Below are 22,540 nucleotides of genomic sequence, written 5' to 3'. Positions count from 1 at the left end.
TTCAGGGACATTTTATTAGCCAATTATGTTTTTTAAAATACAAATAAACTTAGAACAATTGAAACTGTTTAATTCATGTATACTAGAAAGCTGTTTAGAATTCTTTTGTCTCTTTGGGTTCAGATTTTCCTAATGAGGAAATTCTTTACATTACAGCATTTGTACTTATAATGAACATCTGTATGTATATAAGATATTAAGACCGAAACAAATAAATACATAAATTATAGACTCTATTTACACAAAGATAATAATGAACTGTACCTGTTTGTATCTCTCCACATTGACGCCTTCGAGTTGGCTTAGTCTGACTAAGTTTGTTCCCACCAAGATTCGGAGCTCCTGTCTCTCCCGTTCCCTCTTCTCTTTGTCTCGACTGTGTCCTTGGTGCTGCATTCTCACCCACAGCTTGTTCATTTCCGCAAAGTTCAGTAACACAAAATCCATTGAGTCACTGATATCTCCTGTTACTTCCTCACTGTAAATTTGTATGAAGCTATTTAGTTATTGCAAGAATAATATCAGCCTTATAAAAGACAACTGATAAAGGGCTGTACCCAACCATTAAAATTTTGTTGGCTGCCTCTCTAAAAGCCTCTTCCGAAACACCTTTAACCACACAATAATGGCTACAGGCAAGGTCTGATATTGATAATTGCCTATTCCTTTGCACAAAGCACATTTAAGCACTGTACATTTGGCTAGGCCTTTGAATGAGTAATCTAACCAAGAGAAGTAAAAAGATGGAAGCACAGATATACACTGCAACATGTATGCCTGATCACTAGGTTTGCACACAAGGTGAGCAAATTGAAAGGGATTGAGAAGATTTTTACCATGCTACAGATTGCAATATATATAAACATTATATGCAATTCTGATTCACAACAGGAAGTGATGGTTCTGCAAACTGGAAGTGACATCATCAAAAGTGGGCAAGGACAGAAACAAGTTTTGTAAAACTTTAAAAGGAGTAAAATATAGACAATACTAGATAAGAAATTTAGATGAGACCAGCAACCCGACCCACGACCCAAGGCTATACCCGCAACTGAACATCCTCCCCTCATTCCGCAAGGTGCCCGCCGGGTAACACACGGGTACCCGACCCGCTGCAGGACTCTAGTTAGGAGTCATCAACAACAATAAAGTCTATACTGTTATACCATATTTTTTGGAATAAAACAGCACATAAAAGGAAAAAAAAGTTTGCTTACTTTGTCTGCTCCCCCTCATCTGGCAAAATATTCCTGGTGCATTGCAAAAGGTAATTCCGGAGAAAGAGTCCCCTTAAAGGATGTTGCACACCACGACACATCTCTACCATATCTTTTAGAATGTCCTTCCTCGACTGGGAAAAAGACTTGACATATACCACTCCAACAGTGATCAGCAGGTAACTGATAAAGGCCACATACAAGAGCCAATCAGACACATTCTAACGAAAACACTAGTTATTACAAAAAGCAAAGAGGTTAGATCATTCCCAATTTATTCAGGTATAATAATAAAAGGGCATTTTAAATTAACACAGCTAAAAAGTGCACATATAACAGTGTATCAACAAAGAAAAAAAGAATATTACTCTATCTGTAAAAATTGTTTTAGAATACCTACATACAGAATCAGATGGCACGTGCTACAGTTAGTAATATTTATTGGGATAAGAACGCTTTAGAAACCACTTGAAAAGCCTTTGAAATTTTATGTTCACAACGCAATAAATATTACTACAGTAATTGTAACTCATTGCTTTTGGTTTGTGCATTCTGAATTTGTATGTTAATTTCTATGGAGGCAAAAAACAAAGTACCAGCACTCAAAAGGTAATTGCCAACTGCCCCTTGTGTTCATTGTGCCACATAGAAGATAAACAATGTTTCGGGGGCATGCCCCTTCGTTAGGTGAAGAAGTGGCACCTAAATAAGGGGGACACACGCCGAAAATTGTTGATCTTCTACATGACACAATAAACACACGGGGCTATTTCCTGGTTGGCAAGTGCCTTTTGAGTGCTGGTAGCTTACTTTTTTCATTGCCAAATTTTGGGGGGGAGCATTGATCCAATAATATTTAATAATTTATTACTTTAAGGCATTCCTTATACCAGTGAATGTTTCAGTAAGTACTGACTATCAATGTTCAACACAATTCTAAAAATAAGTACAGGGAGTCCTCGAGTAACATACACCCAACTTACATACAACTCGTACTTACATACATATTAAGAGTAACATACTGTGGTTTGCTTGACCTTTATTAGCATTTAGCTTTAATAAACCACCTGACCCAATACCTTGTTGTCTACTGCAGAGCACAGAAAGGTAAAAAACATATGCACAGAACGGTAAAAATAAATACTAAGTTAAGACAAACATCTGTCTTGTTACATTTAATAAGTAAATGTATATGTTTCAACTTGCATTCAAATTCAATTTAAGAACAAACCTACAGACCCTATCTCGTACGTAACCCGGGGACTGCCTGTAATAAGAATTTTGCTTATTTATCAAAGCTGGACTATCTCGCACCTGAGCAGTAACCCATAGCAACCCATCAAATGATTGCTTTTACTGTTCTAGCTAAAGCTGTGGGGGAAAAACTACTAACAGTTTGCTATGAGTCACTGTCCACATTCGCTCAGTTTTAATAAATAAGCCCCACTGGGTTATGTTTGAAGTTGTGGTGTTGGTCAGGTTTTGGTGTTCCAGCAAACACAACAATGATCTTGTGCCTCTAACAGAAAATCACAAGCTGCAATTAAATTGGAGAAAACTATACTTACAGCCTGGGGATAATATTTCCAGCATATTGTACAAGCTCATAAAGATCAGCTACTTTTCTTCCTTTTGCAAACTCGTCTGTGAGGTACACCTCTAAATAGTGAAGTTCATCTGATATAGCCATGTCTTGTTACCTCTCTGTTAAGGATATTCATAGAATTCACACAAAAGCATAGCAGAGCTAGAACTTTTCCAAGAAATGTGTTCAGACCTATTTATTTGTCAATTCAAGTAAGTTCTGCAAGAGGTTAGTAAATATATTCAGAACCATTAGTGCTTAGCTACAGAGGTGTTGTTCCCCCAATATGCAGAAGGTTTTATCTTTCATACAAGGACATGGACATGATTGCTATGCCTGGCACAGCCATCCTGTTCACCCGGATAAGGTTGATGGCAAACAGGTAATGCGAAGGAAGCCATTTCTCCACGATTAAAGGGGTAGTTCACCTTTAAGTTAACATTTATCATGTTATAGAATGGCATTCTAATACATTTTTCAATTGGTCTTCATTATTTATTTTTAATAGTTTTTGAATCATTTGCCTTCTTCTTAAACGCTTTCCAGTTTTCAAATAGGGGTCACTAACCCATATAAAAATAAATGCTCTGTAAGGCTACAACTGTATTGATATTGCTACTTTTTGCAACTTATCTTTCTATTTAGGCCCTCTCCTATTCATATTCCAGTCTCATTCAAATGAATGCACAATTACTAGGGTAATTTGGACCCTAGATGAACCTGCAAACTGCAGACCTGCTGAATAAAAAGCTAAATAACTCAATGACAGCAAAGGGGGTGGAATTTTCAGGAGATTTGTCACCCGCGTCAACACATTTAAAGGGCATCTGGTCATTGCTCCAAGTATTTACAAATGCTTTGGAAGGGGAAGAAGTTCACAAAGTATTCACCTGCAGCTCTAATTAAGAAAACACATACATGGTTAGCAATTTTTGTGTTCATTAAAGGAATTGTTCAGTGTAAAAATAAAAACTGGGTAAATAGATAGGCTGTGCAAAATAAAAAATATTTCTAATATAGTTAGTTAGCCAAAAATGTAATGTATAAAGGCTGGAGTGATTTTATGTATAACAGGTCAGTCAGGACACTACTTCCTGCTTTTCAAGCTCTCTTGGTTTACACTGACTGGTTACCGTGGTTACCAGGCAGTAACCAATCAGAGACTTGAGGGGGGGCCACTTGGGTCATATCTGTTGCTTTTGAATCTGAGCTGAATGCTGAGGATCAATTACAAACTCACTGAACAGAAATGTACCATGTGGCCCCCCTTCAAGTCGCTGACTAACTAGACTAGAGTTATAGAGCTGAAAAGCACGAAGTTGGATTCTGGCTGTTTTATTAGACATCTGCTCACTCCAGCCTTTATATATTACATTTTTGGCTAACTAACTATATTAGAAACATTTTTTATTTTGCACAGCCTATCTATTTACCCAGTTTTTATTTCCACACTGAACTATTCCTTTAAGTTGAAGCAGGTTGTAGCTAAAAGGAGGAACGTTGCATGCATTTCGTCACATGGTGACGTGTCGGCTCGAGCCACACCGTGAAGTTCCTCCCGAACATTACCACTTCGGAATTAAAACTAGGCTACAAATTTATTTAGGTGCAATACCGAACCAAAAGCATCAGCATCATACCTTTTCAATGGAAGCAAAAATAAATAATAAATGAGAGAAAAGGAAAAACAGAAAAGCTAATCACAACCAGCAACTGCAGGTTCACTAGCCAAATCCTGCAAGAATATCACTATTAGTGATGTGCGAGCTGGCCTGAAACCCAAATATCCCCTTGTTTGGTCTGTCTACTGCAAAAAATGTTCGGGTCGCAGGTGGGTTTGGGTCAATTGTTCCCTTCCACTCTCCCCACCCACGACCTCACACTCCTGGCTTCCAGCTTCCGTTCCCTGAATTTATAGATTTGTGCCTGCCCGCCCCTTTCATGACATCACTGTGGAACGGGCGTGGGTCTATAAATAGAAGGGACAAAGCGTGCTGGGTTCAAGTTGAGACGGGACTGGTTAGGGTCAGGTGCGGATCAAGGGAAACTCGACCCGCACATCACTAATCATCATCACTTAGATGAAAAGGATACACAACTCGTAATAGCTCTTTGGAGACAACATTGAAGTTCGCAGCTCACCCAGCATGTTAGAGGCATGTTTCAAAGCATCCATCAGTTTGTTTTTATCCTAAGGATATAAAAATATTTTAATACAAGTCCAGAAAAACAGGGTATTCAAAATAAACATAACACATTTCTTAATGAAGGGATATTAAAAAATGCCTAAAGTAACCATAATGACCCTTTTCAACACAATGTTATAGCAGAATGTCTGTTTGCAGTGTTTTTATATAGTTATTTAACACAGGTAGAGAATCTATTATCTGTAAAGCTTGGGACCTGGGTTTTCATTCTGTAAATTGCATCACCACACCTTAAGTCTGCTAAAATAATTTAAACGCAAACATTTGTATGACAAAAATATGATTTTTTTGCTACCAGTATGGATTTTTGCATCTCCCATGACCATCACGAACAAGGTTTTCATTTTTAAAAGGAAATACATTTTAAAAACGTAAATTATTTGATTAAAATGGACTCTATGGGAGATGGTCTTCCTGTAATTCTGAGCTTTTTGGATAACACATTTCCAGATAAGGGATCTCATACCAGTACTAAAGGTAATCAGTCATCTGATGCAAATGCGCAGTTGATCAACTGATCACCCAGATTAGCTGCAGATCATTAGCAAGGGAATTGCCCCCTACCCCTCTGCACTATGCCTTTTCTGCACAGGAAAATGGGGAAGAAAATGGGGAAGTATTAAGTGCAGTGGTGAGATTTGGGAAGGAGGCCTCTCCAGGGTTGGTAACCATTATCTATGCCTTTCCTTCATGCCTTTATTTAAAAACATTTTGTCTCAAAGAGGAAAGTTGATTTTATGCCTATAACTTTGTGTTTTTTACTTCAATTTAGCAAAACTAAATGTGTCTTAAAGAGGTGTGTAATTGTAATTAAATGCATATTAAAAACATACAGGGGCAGTAGCTGAACATTTCCAAAGTCAGTCAGGCTGCATGAGTTATCTTGATCCTACAATGATCACCTTCACGCAGAATGACTCAAAGGACTAACAACTAATCATTTTTGACCTCACATACTATATGTCTTGTACATGTACAATCTCTTCTTTGAAGTAGCAGTCTTGTTTTTCATTGCAGCGTGTTTGTTATCAGCTCTGCTATGTTCAGCCATCTGCCTTTTCTACCACACTGATGTAGTTAAAATATTTATACAGATGGCAGATTCCATTAAAAAGGGGAGTAAAAAACTGCAAACAAAAATCTGGCAATGTATGGCTCTGTATACTGTAATTCAAGAAACTTCTGTAAATAAACGTCAAACAAAACAAAGAAAATGCAAAACCTATATAACAAAAAAGGGAGATTGCTGAATTTCAGTCAAGGACTGCAGCAATATATGCCACATTAAACTCAAATAAATACAAGTACAATGGCAACAAAGTGTATATAATATACATAAATATGAGATGCATCTTGCAGGAGGTCCTCACTGAAGGCAACGAGAAAGGCTATACCACCTAACTGTGCAATAACGCTACATTCCATTATAGAAAATGGGGATCATTGTATTTCTTAGAACATTCATCAGTCGGGAGTCCACATCTGATCTCTTTAATCCCCAATTAAGTCAAAGGGACTTGCCCCAGTTCACAGGCAATCACATACTATAAAAAATTTTATATCAAAAGATATCTATCCCAAGGCTTTTCATTAGTAAAAATAAATTATTTAATTTATTGATATTCACATTAAAAATTACTGACCCCACATGGCCCACCTTACGCGTTTCATACCCTCCGGCACTTAGTCATAGGTGTCTCTGTTAACAGCATGTTCCATACAGAATTTAAACCCTGTTAATCCCTCCCACTTTTCCCTAAAACCAATCAAAAATCAAAGGGGATTAACCCTATTTTCTTTATTTTTGGGATTGTATAAAGAAAATAGGGTTAATCCCCTTTGATTTTTGATTGGTTTTAGGGAAAAGTGGGAGGGATTAACAGGGTTTAAATTCTGTATGGAACATGCTGTTAAGAGAGACACCTATGACTAAGTGCCGGAGGGTACGAAACGCGTATGGTGGGCCATGTGGGGTCAGTATGTATCTAATTTTTAATGTGAATAAATAATATATTTTTACTAATGAAAAGCCTTGGGATAGATATCTTTTGATATAAAAAAAATGTATCATTGTATTTCTGACATAAAAAATCAACTGAAAATAATGAATTCCACATTTCTGTACACATTAATGTACTAACTTGTCTTCAAATGCAGTGGAAAGAGACACAATTCCTGGAGGTGGCTGATGTTTTTTTTTTCTTAAACCATAGTATGTATCAATGCCAAAATAAAAGTGGGATATTTTAAGATGTGAAATAAAGACCCTTTACACTAACTTGTGCTCTGTATATTTGGAATCAGCAAGAAAGTATAATCCCGCATGGTTCATAAATTATAAAAATAGATACAAAAAGTAAAAGGCATATTCATCAAAGATTTAGAAAAACCATTCCACCCCCACACCACCCCCAATTCACAGGTGCTCTCACAATTGCCACTGTGAGAAGCAGGTCTGCAATATTTACACCAGAAACGAATGAGTTTGTCCCATCAGGTCAAATAGAATTTAATATTTTATCTGCAGCAAAGTTTAATGAACAACAACCATTTTGACAGTTTTCACTCATGTTTAATAAAAAAAAAAGAACACCATGTAATTACCTTGAAAATGGTTTGTCATTTCAACATAGAGGATAATATCTTCCCATTGAACATATTCAAATGCATGTAAGGTAGTAGGAAAGATATAAATGTGGTGTAGAAAAGATATATCAAAACAAATTAGAATCTTGATAAATGGAAATTTGGTATGTCTTGACTGCAGTCTGCAAGAGCCCAACACAGTCCATAGGTCCTATGTGTAATTGCCTTCGCTAAGCGAACTGCAGATTGCATAAAATCTGGAATCTGAGCGCTCAATTTACCCTGTTTTTATTTTTACACTGAACTGTTCCTCTAAGAGATGTCATAATTTAACAAAACCAATCGGGAAAATGTTATTTATTTATTTTTAAATCACAGGAAACAATTATTATATATAACATGTACAACTAAATAGGACAGATATTGTCCTAGGCAGTTTTTTTTAAGTGGTTCTTACTGTAGAAGAAAAAATATCCCACTAATCTCATCTCATTTTCTTTAACAGAGGGAGGTGGCAATACAAACCTGAAAGCAAGCTAGCTTCCATATTCAAATGTGCACAATGTGCAAAGTTAATTTAGTACTTTGGCATCCGCTGAATGAAGCACTTGATGAAATCAAACAGTGACAAAATAATAGAGAAAAGCTACAGAATAAAATCTAACATGAACAGTAAACGTGTCTCTACATTTAGCTGGCACTAATTTGAGCTTGACAGATGGCAGGAAGAATGAATCAGTTGTGGTCACACTACATGTTTCATGTCAAGTCTTTTCTTGGCCAAAACCTATAAAGGGTAATTTATTAATGCCATTAATGTGCCTGGGTCATATCTGTGCTCTGTGCCTGTACGTCTGAAAGATCCAGCAGGAGGTGCAGTACAAGTAGGTAACAGAGAGGGTGGTCTTGTCAGACATTTGCCCACTGGAGAGGTTATTTCTCGCCGAGCAATGAAGCACCCTATACATTTGATCAGGGCTGCAATCACAAATCACAGGGCCTGTACAACATTATCATCTGGCCCACGACGTAATAGTTTTTAAACAAACCACTCATTAGTGGCCAGGTTTAAAAAAAAAAAGCCATATAGGATGACTCAAAAATTTTCACACAATTCTAAGTAGCCCTATTTTACTTATGTTAAACACCAACATCTTTTAACTAACTATTTCTACTAAAATACTTTTGTGTGGTTTAACGTTCACTAATAATCAATAGTATGTTAACGGCTTTCATAACAGAAAATAATTTCTCACAAGCTTATGTTTCGCTCAAGAAAATCAGTCTCTATTCCTTAGCATGGGTAAAGGACATAATAGTAAAAATGCCATGCCTTGGATGGTTTAGTTGCTCAGCACCATGACAAAATACTTTCTGTGGCCGGGCCCCCACTGCTGTCAGGGAGCTGCAGAATCAGGTTGGGAGGGTGGAGTTGTGGTGCTTGCATGTTTCTTTCCCCTCCTCAGCTTCTATACTACTGGTTTGCTCTTAAATCCCAGTAGTGCAACACAGGGATTGGATAGGCTGAAGGGTAAAATTTGACTTTCCCTCCCAGTCTACCCAATCAACATGCAGCTCTACCATGACTTCATAAACATATACCCTCCCCACCCGATTCTGCAGCTCCCTGACAACAGTGGGGGCCAGCTACAGAGTGCAGCAGCTGGGCCCCCAAAGACCCAAAAAGGTCTGGGCCCTGGACAACTGTCCCCCCTGATGGTGGCTCTGCATTTGATTCAACTTTAGCAATGTCAACGTGTAAACTTTTGACATGCATAGAATAAAAAATGATAAATAGAAGCTGAAATGAATCTTTTTCTCAGCTATTACTTTGAAACGACCTCATAAAGAAATAAAGTGGATACTCTATTTGACTTAATATAGTTAGCACGATAGACTGAAATTGTAAAAAATTAAGTTTTGAATGTAAATTATAAATCATTTCCACAGACATCTTATTTGTAGAGACTCCTTACCAGGCATCTTTTCATCTGGAAAGACTGAACCTTCACAGCCTGAATGGCTTCATCCAGGAGCTTCTCCTGTTCATCCTGGGGGGACTGCTGGGTCGTGGGCTATAACAGTGAAAATTCCAATAGATTAGTAATCTAGTAGATTTTGTAATTTGCTTCACGCTATGGACATTATCAGTTGTGAGTGGCTGCTAAAATGCAATACTGTAGTCAGCTGTCAAAGTTTGCAGTTAACAAAGACTTTATAGGAAAAAACCTATACAGTAAATGTTGCATCCTTTAGTAAGCAATAGGCACTCAAAGCTCAATGAGAAGAGCAGGTTTCATGTAACACTACAGCCTCAGTTGTCATCCTTTTAACCAAGACCTAACAAACTCACCTATTTAAAAATATTAATGCCAAAAAAATACAATGTATTGTACATAAACAATGATTCTGGGTTCAGGCAGACCAGGAGTGAAAATGCAGAAGGTTCTCTGCCTACGTTTCTCCGCCATGGTCTGGCCCTGGCCTAAAGTTGGGACAAGAAATAGTAATAATGGATGATGAAAATGTGTGGCAATTTGAAGGCCACAAATGAGCTAACTAGTTTAGAGGGTGGTTGCAGCATTAAATAAATGATTAAGTATAAAAAAACCAGATTGAAACAGTCCAGGTTAAGGTCATTTAGGAGTGTTAAAAATAATGTATTAGTATTTTAGAGACATCAGTGAGGTAAAGACAGATGTGGGTAAAATTAATGATTTAAAGATGGCTTTTTTTAAAACATAAAGGTGGGGAATGAAGGACAAGACAAAATTAAATAATTTCAAAAAACACCAGGTTTGCTCCCAGGGGGCCCCAAAAATTTTGTTGTAAGGGATTTCTAATGGCGGCCCTGGGGTCAGGGGTTTTAGTCTAGATTTGTAAGCAACACCACCATCACTACCACAGAGCAAACCTGGTGTTTTTTGGAATTATTTAATTTTGCCTTGTCCTTCACTCCCCACCACAAGCCTCCCCCCGGCCCACAAGCCTCACCCCAGATCCACACCACAGTTAAAAGAACACACAGTACCCCCCCCCCATACACACACACAAGCTATTGATGGTCAGGAATCCCTTATAAGTTGAAAAAATAGGGCCCAAGAGAATATTTTTTTAAAAAAACAGTGGTGGCAGGGGCCTATAGATTATTAAAATAATAAATTGGTGGCCAGGGGATTAAAAAAACACAGATTGGTGTTCAGTAGAATTGAACCAGTGGCTTCAGGACTTTAACGTTGCCTCATTTAGTGACTTTGGGCCTTTTCCATGCTTCAGGACTTCAATTTCGGCTGTTTTAATGACTTCGGGTCATGACTTCGGGCCGCTTCAAGACTTCAATTTCAGCTGTTTTTCGTGACTTTGGGTCGTTTCGTCGCTTCAGGACTTCAATTTCGGCTGTTTTCGTGACTTCAGGTTTTAACGCCAATTCAGGATTTGAACTTCGGCTGTTTTCGTGACTTCATGTGAGGCAGCACGACTTGGCACTGTCACGGAGGGCCCGGTCCTAAAGGGCCCGTACAGCAGTACCCCCTGTGCCACCATGATGGCGGCCCTGCCTGAACCACTAAGTTTACGATTTTGAGTTTCAGAGAGACTAAGGGGCTTGGCCACAGGAATTAATAGTAAACTAACTGAAAGCTGGAAAGAGTCATAAGAAGAAGGCAAATAATTCAGAAACTATAAAAAAAGAAAAAATGATGGTCGAATAAAAATTACTTAGATTAGCCATTCTATTACACACTGAAAGTTAACTTCCCCTTTAAAAGCAGTTAATCACTAATGGGGGAATGTAATAAAAGTCGGTGACGGAAAAAATATTCGCAATGCGAAAAGTTATGCCTCTGTGCGAACAAATTTGCCTTTGTGCGAATTTAATATAGCTTTTGCGAACCCGGAAAATGTTTAGCAACCACTTCCAACAGCGGAAGGAGGTTTGCAAATTTAATAGTGGCCTGTGCGCAGTGAATGTAATAAAAATTCTTAATGAAAAAGTTGTTGTTTTCTCCAAAAGATTACGGCACCTTCAAGCACTTCTTAAAAGTGAGCAATGCGCAATTAAAATTCGCAATGTAATAACAATTTAAGAAAGAGTATTACATTGCGAAATGAGACTTTTTATTCTTATTTGTGCTAATTGTTTTGCTCTTTGCGACTTTTATTACATTTCCCCATAAATGTACAAAGGATGCATGCTAAGATGTATGAGATATAGTCAGTGTTGGCTTAGGTCACCAACACATATGAAATGAGTTGTTCAACTCCCAACATTTTTTTCAGTTCAGATGGTTTTTCAATTACTTTCTATTATTTACAGAGCTGTGGAGTCAGAAGCAATTTTGGGTATCTGGAGTCGAATGTGGCCAAAAATGTAACGACTACTAATAACTGAAAATAATCTAATTACATTTAAGATATTCTATGAAGGATGAGGATGTGGCAGAAGCAATTCTGTTTCTAAGAACAACAGTTTAGTTAATTTTGGATTGTATTTAATAGTTATTCTACAGCTTTATGCCAGGTTCAATTAATATATAAGTTTTTTAGGTTTTTCATTTTTTTTTTGGTTTATGTAGTTTAACTTTGATTTTGGTTTAGAAGTACCAAAGAATGTGGCTTATATTTTTGAGTTTTGACATGAATGCCTTGTGATGTGTACTTAACTTCTTTCCATCAACATGGAAAATACATTAGTTTAATCAAACATCAAAAAATAAAAGTGCTTTAAAGTAATTAACATATAATATACTGTTAGCATGCACTGGTAAAAGCTGTGTGTTTGAAACGGTTACATAACAAATAACAGATAAAACTCCATTGTATTGGGCAGGGCTTATCTGTTATGTGCTATGTAATCTGTGCCTTTTCCAGTTTGTTTATAAAAACTATAGTAGTCTTTCTGAAGCAAGCACGCTAGTTTTACTAGTGCAGTGCAATAGTACATTATTTTTTAATTACTTTGATACACTTTGATACAGTTTTGGAAGTTTCTGTTCCTTTAAAACCAGTTGGAGGTATCATAAAATGAGGAGTCGGAGTAGGAGGATTTATGTACCACAGCCCTGATTATTTAATTGAGACATTTTTCTAATATTCAAGTTTAAACTTTCCTTTTTATGTCTTTCTAAAGCAGTTCGGGGAGAAGGGTCGCTGACATTGTAAATGATACATTTAGTTGATACGTTGCTAATCTTTGGCCCTGCTAAACAGAAAAAGTTTCATTAAAGACAGCTGTTATAATTGATATAATAACTGCTAATATTCCACAGATGCTGCTGAGAAATGTATCAACTAATGTAGCAAATTGTTCAAACAGTTCAGAATCTGCGCTTGGATTACGGAGTTGCCAGACAGAGATAGGAACATTAAACTTTAAGCGTACATTTTGAAGGAACAGTAAAAAATAAAAAATGGGAAGCAACTGAAAAAAGGTCTTTATTTCTGGTGAACAATCTGAAAACCACTGAACTGACAAAAAAAATGTTCAGAAGGTGAACAAGACTTTTAAGGGTAGGACTTCACGGACAATTTCAACGTGATCAGACACGCTGCGCAAAAACGGAGGCGTCAAATCGGAGGCGACAGAAATAAGGTAAGCGAATGCATTGTCGGATGGTGTTGCAGCACTGATCCGACGCGACATGACTGCCGGATGCAGACGAAGCATGCAGCATCTGCATCCGACAGTCGTGTAGCGTCGGATCAACGCTGTGACTTCATCCGAAATTTCCATTACTTACCTTATTTCTGTTGCCTGCTTTTTTGTGCAGCGCGGAAATCGTCTGTGAAGTCCTACCCTAACAACTATATGTAGCTAACTAGAAACAAGATTTAATGGTCTATTATGTCCCCATGGAAAACACAGAATCCCAATATAATCATGGTTTGTGAATCAGTCCTAAATAGGGCATAAAACTGTCAACCAATTGGCCTGGCAGTCCAATATCAGTAATTCGTTCAGCCACACAGGTGGTGAAATAAAACAGATCCAATCTACTGAGCCAGTGACAGCTTTTAGCAGATTCTGTAGAATACCACTGCATTATATTACAGAGCTATTCTGTTATTAGCCATGTAAACCAATTGGTTTTTTTTGCTGCTTCAACCTGAATGGCTGCCATCATGGCTGCACAGGGCTTAAAGGAGAAGGAAAGGTTAAAACTAAGTAAGCCTTATCAGAAAGGTCCATCTAAATATACCAGTAAACCCTCAAAGTAGTGCTGCTCTGAGTCCCCTGTCAAAAGAAACACAGCATTTCTTTACTTCTATTGTGTACACATGGGTTTCTGTATCAGACTTCCTGCCTTCAGCTTAAACCTCATTGCCCTGGGCAAGAGCATGCTCAGTTTGCTCCTCTTCCCTCCCCCCTTCTCTGCTGTAATCTGAGCCCAGAGCAGGGAGAGACTCAGGCAGGAAGTGATGTCACACCATTGTAATACTGCAGCTGCTATGCTAAACACACAGGGGGTTATTTATCAACACTGGGCAAATTTGCCCATGGGCTGTAACGCATGGCAACCAATCAGATTGCTGCATTCATTGTTCTACTTGCAGCTGGCTTTAAAAAGCTAATCACTGATTGGTTGCTATAGATAACAGCCCATGGGCAAATTTGCCCAGTGTTGATAAATGAGCCCCAAAGAGTTTCTAGAGCTTTTTACTCAGGTATGGTAAAACATTCTACAGAATAAATATAGCATTCTAACTTGCACTATTGCAGCTAATCTATTGGCAATAAGATGCCTCCGTAGCTTTCCTTCTCCTTTAACTATAGTAGTCTTTCTGAAGCAAACTCACAACTTTTACCAGTGCAGGGCAACAGTACAGTTTATTCACTAAAATACTTTTTTGATGTCACTCTTTCTTTAAGAAGAGATAGTCAGGTTGGCAAAACAGTCAGGATTATGAACTTCAAGTAACAATTACTTACAAAAGCAGAACTATCAGCGAAAAATGATCAGCATGACCTATATGTAACTTTTAATGTAGGTTAATATTTTGAAAATTATTTTTTTAGTGTCTGTATCACTTTAAGGCAGTTGGCCTGTACGGTAGTCCCACTGATCAGCATGTGGACTAAACGATTGGATTCAGTACAAGGGGCGTACATGTTAAAGGTCACCTTGTATTGTTCTGTTCATTTGGGCTGACCACTCAAAAGATCGGAACAGCAGAGAAAGAGCTATGGTTCCACTTCAGTTCCCTTTAGCCAGGCTATGAAAATATTCTGTCAGGACTGATAATTGTTAATCTGCTGGGATTGCATTATTATTAGTCTAAAAGCCCCCACCCCCAACGCAATATAGTTAAATGTGGCCAAACTTTGGCTTAAATCTGTAAATCAAGCACATCAAATAGACATACATTATAGCTCAAGTGAGGTTAGCTTGGGAACTTTATTTGGCTGAACAGGGTGTTTTATTTATTAGTGTGAGTTTTCCTCCCAAGTGCAATCAGTTAAAGATAGAGAAATTCTTTTATTAAACAACTGTAATCCACAGAGCACTTCAGTCTAGGACCATGACTATCTGCACCTAGTACCAGAATAAAGATCCAGTATCATGTGCAGGGTGCAGCATTGACAGTCACAAGGCAGTTCAGAGCTTAACATTTGACTTTGGAGCAGCAACACAGTTACATCCAATCAGAACTTCGCTTTGGTAAACTAAAGTCAATTGATAAAAAGCTGGTTGTTGTTTAACTGCTACAGGTTAATAATTCATATTAAAATTGAACCAGTTTTGAAAATTTCACCATCCCCATATTTATAGAGGTTGAAAGCAAAACACTTTGCTTTCTGCAGGGAGCAGAAATATAAGCGCCCAAACAATAGAATTTCATCTAATAACAAAAAATTTTAATTATTAGCACTTTTCCCATATACAGTTATCAAAAACAGAAATTATTTTAATGTCATTTGTAATTGTAATTGCTATTCAAAGTATTTATCTATCCTTTTCTGCACTGCTGGTTCTGTCTCATGAAACAATATAGCAGAAGCCAACATTGCATAGATCTTCTCAGGCCTCAATTATCTGATATTTAAATGTTACAGCAGTCAGAACCAGGAGTGCAGAGAATACAAACAGTTAAGGCCCCCATACCTGGGCCAATAAAAGCTGCCAGCAGACCGAGTCGACAGCTTATTGGCCCAAATGTAGAAAAAAATCCCATCAGATCGCGGCCGCATCTGTTCGTTGATGCGTTCCCACGATCCAACCGCCAGTATTGCCTCCATTCTGATCCCATTGTTGGGCCCTAGATCGGATCAGCCCGATATTGCCCACCTCAATGAGTGCATATCGGGGAGAGATCCGCTCGTTTGGCGACATCTCCCTGTGTATGGCCACCTTTAGGCAGACACAGCTTTCAATAGCAGTTACATTTTCAAATTATGTTAAAGCCATTCAATGACTGTAATTAACATATAATAATGGAAAGATGAGCACAATTTTTCTTACTATGCAAAATGTTATTTAGTCGCCTTTAATAAGTTCATTGGGGCATGAGTTTTTATGACTTAGTAAGTAGCAAGCATAGCAAATTGTGCAAGATTACAGAATATTCCTGCTGGTTAGTCTAATTAGATAAGCAGCCAGGTGATTATGAGAGTCTGTATCAGGCATGTGTGATCAACTGTCAGATGAGGAATACATGACCTGGAACGGATAGTTAAATCTATACAGAACACTGAGCACATACACGAGACTGAGGGAGGAGAGCAGATTCCCCACATTACTGCAGCTGATCCAGTAACCAGGCCAGGCTGGGCCCAAACACTCCCTGGCTGCAGCACAGACCGGTTTGCACTTCTTCCCAATCAACGCTATTTAGCCCTGTGCGCATTTTAGCACCGGCTCTGCTATCTTTTGAAATCTTTTCAGTCACCGATTCTACTGCACAAAGGGTTAAACGCTCTAGTACTCACCATCATCACTCTGCTCTAGCTTTAGAATGGAGCGGCTTTGAGGAAGTTGTGATGTCACAACCATGTGACCAAGATGTGGGAGGGAGGGCAGTGTCACATGGGGAAGTGCAGGGCTGGAACTAGGGGGTAGGCACAAGAGGCACGTGCTTAGAGCACAAAGCTTGGGGGGCGCGAGGCACTTACCTCTCATGCAGCCTACCCAAGTCTAAAGTGAGTGCGGTGACTGAAGTCAAAGTGCTTGACACACGACCCCAGTTGAATGCGCGCGGTTGCGCACGTGCGCCCTCGATTGCGCGCGGTTGCGCACGATTACGCACGCGCGTCCTCGGTTGCGCACGATTACGCACGCGCGTCCTCGGTTGCGCACTGCTGCCTAGTTTGTGGTCTAGTTCTTAGACAGTCTCATGGAACTCCCTTCGGCACAGGGCCATGTGACAGCCTGGAAAAGAGGCTGCTGTTGTTGCTGGCACTTCAGAGTGGGAGGAGCTTCGAAAATAGGGTTATGGTGGGGCAAAGCTACTGTCAGGAAGGTGCAGCACTACACATGGGGAGGGGTTTGCTAAAGCCTGACAGTGAGTGTTGCAGCAAAGAGGATTGTACAAGGCTATGGGGAGGCACAGTGGAAAGGACTAATAGCATCTTTAATCTGTCACCTTTACTCTGATTTCCCCCTAACTGTACATCTTGGTGCTGTTTATATGCTATATTTATTATCCACTGTTTTAAAGCAGCTATTAAAAGTTTAATTACCCATTGTTGTCTTTAATTACCCATTGTTGAAGTACAAAAACACTAAAAAGACAACTTAAAGGGGTGGTTCACCTTTAGGGTCAGGACACACAGGCGGATTCAGTGAGATTAGTCACCCGGCGACAAATCTCTTTTGCTCTGCAACTAATCTCCGCAAACTGCCTTCCCACCGGCTAAAATGTATATCGCCCGCGGGATGGCACTTGCTGAGATTCGTTTTCCAAAGTTGCCCGAAGTTTTCTCATGGCCTGGCAGCTAATCTCCCCGAATCTGCCCATGTGGCCAGACCCTTAAGATAACTTTTAGTATGTTATAGAAGTGCCAATTCTAAGCAACTTTTCAATTGGTTTTCATTATTTATTTTTTATAGTTATTTGCCTTTTTCTTCTGATGCTTTGCAGCTCAAAAATGGCAGTCACTGACTCCCTTCTAAAAAGCAAATGCTCTGTAAGGCTACAAATGAATAGTTATTGTTACTTTTTATTACTGAACCTTCTATTAAGGTCCTCTCCTATTCATAATCCAGTCCCTTATTCAAATCAATGCATGGTTGCTAGGGTAATTTGGGCCCTAATTACCAGATTGCTTAAGATGCAAATTGAAGAGCTGCTGAATAGAAAGCTAAAACCTTTGAAAAACGTTAATAATAAAAAATTAAAACAAATTGTCTCATAATATCACTCTAAAAAAAGTTATCTCAAAGCTGAACAACCCCTTTAAATTCACCTTGCCTTAGTTTGCTTAAAAAAATCTTTGATTTATTCTGGAGAAGAAGCCCTGATGGCAGCAGCCATCAGGTAAATCTGATCTATTTGATGGAAAATTTGCAGAACTGCCAAAAAATTCACCAAACGCATTAGAGTCGGGACACACGCTCATATTCGGGGAGATTAGTTGCCTGGCGACCTGGGAGCACCCGGTGTATATCTCCCACGTAATTAACTTTGTGATTTCTTTCTAATGTATAGTAAAACCGTCACACAGAAAACCAATCTCCCCAAACTGGCTACAATATAAATCGGCAGTGGGATGGCACTCGGAGTACTTTGTTTTCCGAAGTTGCTCAACGTTTCCTTGTGAGGCTAAAACGATAAAACGAACCGTTCTGAGTGCCATCCCCTGGCGAATCATATTGTAGCCGGTGGGAAGCAGTTCGGGGACATTGGTGAAATGTTTTACATTTACATATGAGTTACATGACTCAGAAATCCCTTTTCTGGATATATCCTTCCAGGCAGTTGGAGATCGGGTTCAAACCACTATGTTCCGTAAGCCCATTATGAGGAATACCTTGTTACATGACACTAGTAGTCACCCCGCATCTTGTATATGGGGTATTCCAACTGGACAATTCATACGTTTGAGACGAATTTGCTCAACTTGGGATGACTTTTTGAACCAATCAATGAAGCTTTGGGATAGGTTTGTTGAAAGAGGTTATGAGATTTCGGTCATCAAGGAGGCTTTCGATACAGATGTAAGTCTAGATAGCAATACTCTGGTAGAACATAAGAAATATAGTAAGAATAAGACCAGGGTCGATAATGGAAATAGCTTGGTACATGAGAGGAATCATAGAATTGTAACAAGAGACGACAGACAGGCTAAACAAAGTGGCTCCAAGATATGTTTCTGTACTACATACTCTAATCAGATGTATAATATTGAGCACATTATAAAGAAGCATTGGGCCATTTTATTGCAAGATCCTCTTTTAAATGGTATTCTGGATGATGCACCTTCGTTTGTGTTTCGTAACGGCAGGAATATAGCCTCTTTGATTTCAAAATAAGACTTGGCTGAAGTATAAAGGAACTTATAAATGCAGGCAAAGGAGATATAATGCCTGTAGAGTTCGTCAGTACACATATTAAGAAGCAATATAAGATTTCACAATATTTTAATTGTCTAAAGGGGTGGTGTATTTGGAAACTGCCGGTGCAAACCACACGTCCTGTTAGTGTTAGGATCCTGGAATATTTTTCAGCTATAGAAAGGGGTGATGAGAAATCTGCCTTAGCTAGACATATCCATTTGGTACATACGGATACAGTACATTTCCAGTTTCAAGTGATTGATAAGCCCTGCACAGAATTTAGGAAAGGGGATATAAATAAGAGACTCTTAGCTAGGGAAGTATATTGGATCTATCATTTGAAGACCATAGAGGAGTTTGGGGGCATGAATCGAGAATGGGAATTGTCATGCTATTTTTGAATTCAGTTTAAGATATACAATCGCCCCCTTTTATTTGATACATATCTTCTGATTTAATTTCATTATATTTAGGGATGCACCGAATCCAGGATTCAGTTCGGGATTCAGCCTTTTTCAGCAGGATTCAGATTTGGCTGAATCCTTCTGCACGGCCGAATCCTAATTAATAAAGTGGGGACTTTAAGTCACAAAACAAGGAAGTTAAAAGTTTCCCCCTTCCCACCCCTAATTTGCATATGCAAATTAGGATTCCGATTTGGTTCGGTATTCGGCCGAATCTTTCGCGAAGGATTCAGGGGTTCGGCCGAATCCAAAATAGTGGATTTGGTGCATCCCTAATTATATTTATATCTAGTTTTTTTGTTTTTCTATCCCCTTTATCTTCCTTTTGTATTAAATGGTTTTGTTATACTTGCAATGTCTTAGTAACTTGAGGCTTAAATGTTTTTATGGGTGGGATCCATTGTGCATGAAAGGGTGTGCGTCAAGCCTATGGTTCTCTGTAGGGATGTAGCGAACCGCCGTTTTGGTGTTCGCGAACGCCGTTCGATTCGAACGTTCGAAGGATTTTTCGTTCGATTCGAACGTTTGAAGGATTTTCATCGTTCGATCGAAGGATTTTCATTCGAATCGAACGGTCGAGGGATTTTAATCGTTCGAACGAATGGAAATCGTTCGAACGAATGGAAATCGTTCGAACGAATGGAAATCGTTCGAACGAATGGAAATCGTTCGATTTTAGCGGTCGAATGGTCGCGAACTCAAATTGCGAACGTTCCCAAACTTTCGCGAACATTAGGCGGACGCGAACGGTCGAAGTTCGCGCGAACAAGTTCGCAGGCGAACTGTTCGCTACATCCCTAGTTCTCTGATGTCTATACAATTCTGTGCCGATTTTAATGGTTAAATATAGGGATGCACCGAATCCAGGATTCGGTTCGGGATTCGGCCTTTTTCAACAGGATTCAGATTCGGCCGAATCCTTCTGCCCGGCTGAACCGAATCCGAATTTAAATATGCAAATTAGGGGCGGGAGGGAAATCACGTGTCACAAAAGAATGAAGTAAAAATGTTTTCCCCTTCCCACCGCTAATTTACATATGCAAATTAGGGTTCGGATTCGGTATTCTGCCGAATCCTTCGACAAGGATTCGGGGGTTCGCCCGAATCCAAAATAGTGGATTCGGTGCATCCCTAGTTAAATACAATTTTGGACTTTTACTAGCAACTCCTCTTCTTTATCCTGCGGTGCTCCGTGTTACTATATACCAGAGCCCATATGGGCAAAATATTTCTCTCACTGTCGGCAACCTTGAATAAAGAAATTTATTTTTCAAACTTTCTGCCACAGTTGCGCAGAAGCTATAAATGCTTTCTGAGGAAATATTGGGAGCCAAGTTAGCGGAGGTTTAATTAACACGCAAGAAAAGTTTTTTTGTGTAACAAAAGTAGGAGTTGCAAGCAGAGAGATAAAACAGTGTGTGACTGGACCGACTGCCGCCTCTATTCGGCGCTCGTACAAGACAGCTATGTGATGCGTCATTGCGCTTACGTGGTGACGTGACGCCAGTCTACCGTGATGAGACGTGTGGCGGGATTTTGTAAATGACGGGAGGAGGAAGGTTGACGTGAACAACTTTGCGGAAGGTGTAAGTAGCGACCCGGGACTGTGTATGAGATAGCGGGACTGATCGTTTCTGTGGATTAGAGGGTAAAGTTTGAATTTACCCCAAGCCTTTCCAATCTCGATACGGCTCTACCGGTGCGGAAACTGTGCTTCAACTAGCTGCACACAATGCGCATTAGCGCATACCATAACGCCGCCTACTTTAACTCACTTTACCACTGCTTGAATGAGCGCTTTGTACTACAGCCATAACTCATGAATGTTTGCTTTAAAGGAGAAACAAACCCTTAATAAAAAAAATCTTACCCCCCTACCCTACATAGAGCCCCGCAAATGCCCCTAACTCTTTACTTACCCCTCGGTGCAGATTCTGTCCATCGAAGTTCACTGCAGCCATCTTCTTCTCTTCTGTAATCTTCGGAATGAGACCGGCGAAGCGGCGCATGGGCCGAAACTCGCAAAATTTGCCGAAGCGCCAGAATCATTCCGAAGATTACCGAAGCGGCTGAAGATGGCTACCGTACACTCCACTGGACGGAGGGGTAAGTAAAGATTTAGGGCCATTTGCCTGGGGTAGGGGGGTCCATGGAGGGTAGGGTTTTTTTTTATTAAGGGTTTGTTTCTCCTTTAAAAGGTTAATTGTTAGTCATAACACAAAACACAGGCCATATGGAGTTCCTAGTCTATGCAAATACAGGGAGCATACTACCTCTCCAAACACTACTACTCCATGCTGCACTGAAAACTGTAGTAATGGGCATGTAGACACTGAAGGGAATGGCCAGTCATATTGGTTTAGCTAAGGTTAATGTTTTAGTTTATGGGTTCTTATGTTGAGATTTTTCATGAGATCACATTCAGAAGTGTTTTAATGAAGTGCAGAGCTTTAGGTTGGTGGCAGACAGGGGGAGATGAGTCATCCAGTGACAAATCTTCTCTACTGCAGGCGACTAATCTCCCCAAATGCCTTCCCACTGAAAAGAATAAAAAATCGCCGGCAGGATGGCATACGAATTGCTTTGGATTTCCGAAGTTGCCTTACGAGGAAACTTCGGGCAACTTCAGAAATCCGAAGCGATTCGTTTTCTTGTCGGCGGGAAAGCATTTCAGGGAGATTAATCGCCGGCAGTAGAGAAGATTTGTCACTGGGCGACTAATCTCCCCATCTGCCACCGCCCTTATAGTGGTGCAAAAAGGCGAACAACCCCTTTAGCAGTATACTCCATGTTTTTTTATTTCATTTTTGCTTTGTGTCATCAAATTACTCTTTATTCTCTACAGGTTATCTCTCTCCATCAAATGACATTAGAGGCCCTTTGATCCAGACACTGGAACAAGAAATAGCACGTATCCATATCAAATCTTAGAATCCTGCAAAGAATTCTTGTGGGCACAGACAGTTTGTGTCCAATCAGCATCGTGTCC

The 22,540-nt window shown here is 39.4% G+C and overlaps 1 protein-coding gene across 3 annotated transcripts in view; it reads right to left on the bottom strand.

Annotated features, from left to right (window-relative positions):
• vps35.L (VPS35 retromer complex component L homeolog) overlaps positions 1 to 16,723 on the bottom strand; it is a 44,566-nt gene extending 27,843 nt beyond the window's left edge. The window contains exons 1-6 of one of the 3 annotated variants that reach the window (XM_041589326.1): positions 16,705 to 16,723; positions 9,572 to 9,670; positions 4,897 to 4,993; positions 2,786 to 2,909; positions 1,218 to 1,400; positions 265 to 478 (exon numbers count right to left, since the gene is read on the bottom strand). In XM_041589326.1, the coding sequence (XP_041445260.1) occupies positions 265 to 478; positions 1,218 to 1,400; positions 2,786 to 2,909; positions 4,897 to 4,993; positions 9,572 to 9,586 (633 nt within the window). In that variant the 5' untranslated portion in view covers positions 9,587 to 9,670; positions 16,705 to 16,723. Of the gene's footprint in view, positions 1 to 264; positions 479 to 1,217; positions 1,401 to 2,785; positions 2,910 to 4,896; positions 4,994 to 9,571; positions 9,671 to 16,521; positions 16,675 to 16,704 lie in introns of those variants that run through there. The other 2 variants (XM_018256765.2, NM_001093004.1) reach the window with 2 other exon arrangements.
• Between the last annotated feature and the right edge of the window lie 5,817 nt (positions 16,724 to 22,540).

Source organism: Xenopus laevis, chromosome 4L (genome assembly GCF_017654675.1).
Source record: "Xenopus laevis strain J_2021 chromosome 4L, Xenopus_laevis_v10.1, whole genome shotgun sequence".
Lineage (NCBI taxonomy): Eukaryota > Metazoa > Chordata > Amphibia > Anura > Pipidae > Xenopus > Xenopus laevis.
Note: the sequence above shows the minus strand (reverse complement) of the source record. Positions and strands in the feature narration are given on the sequence as shown.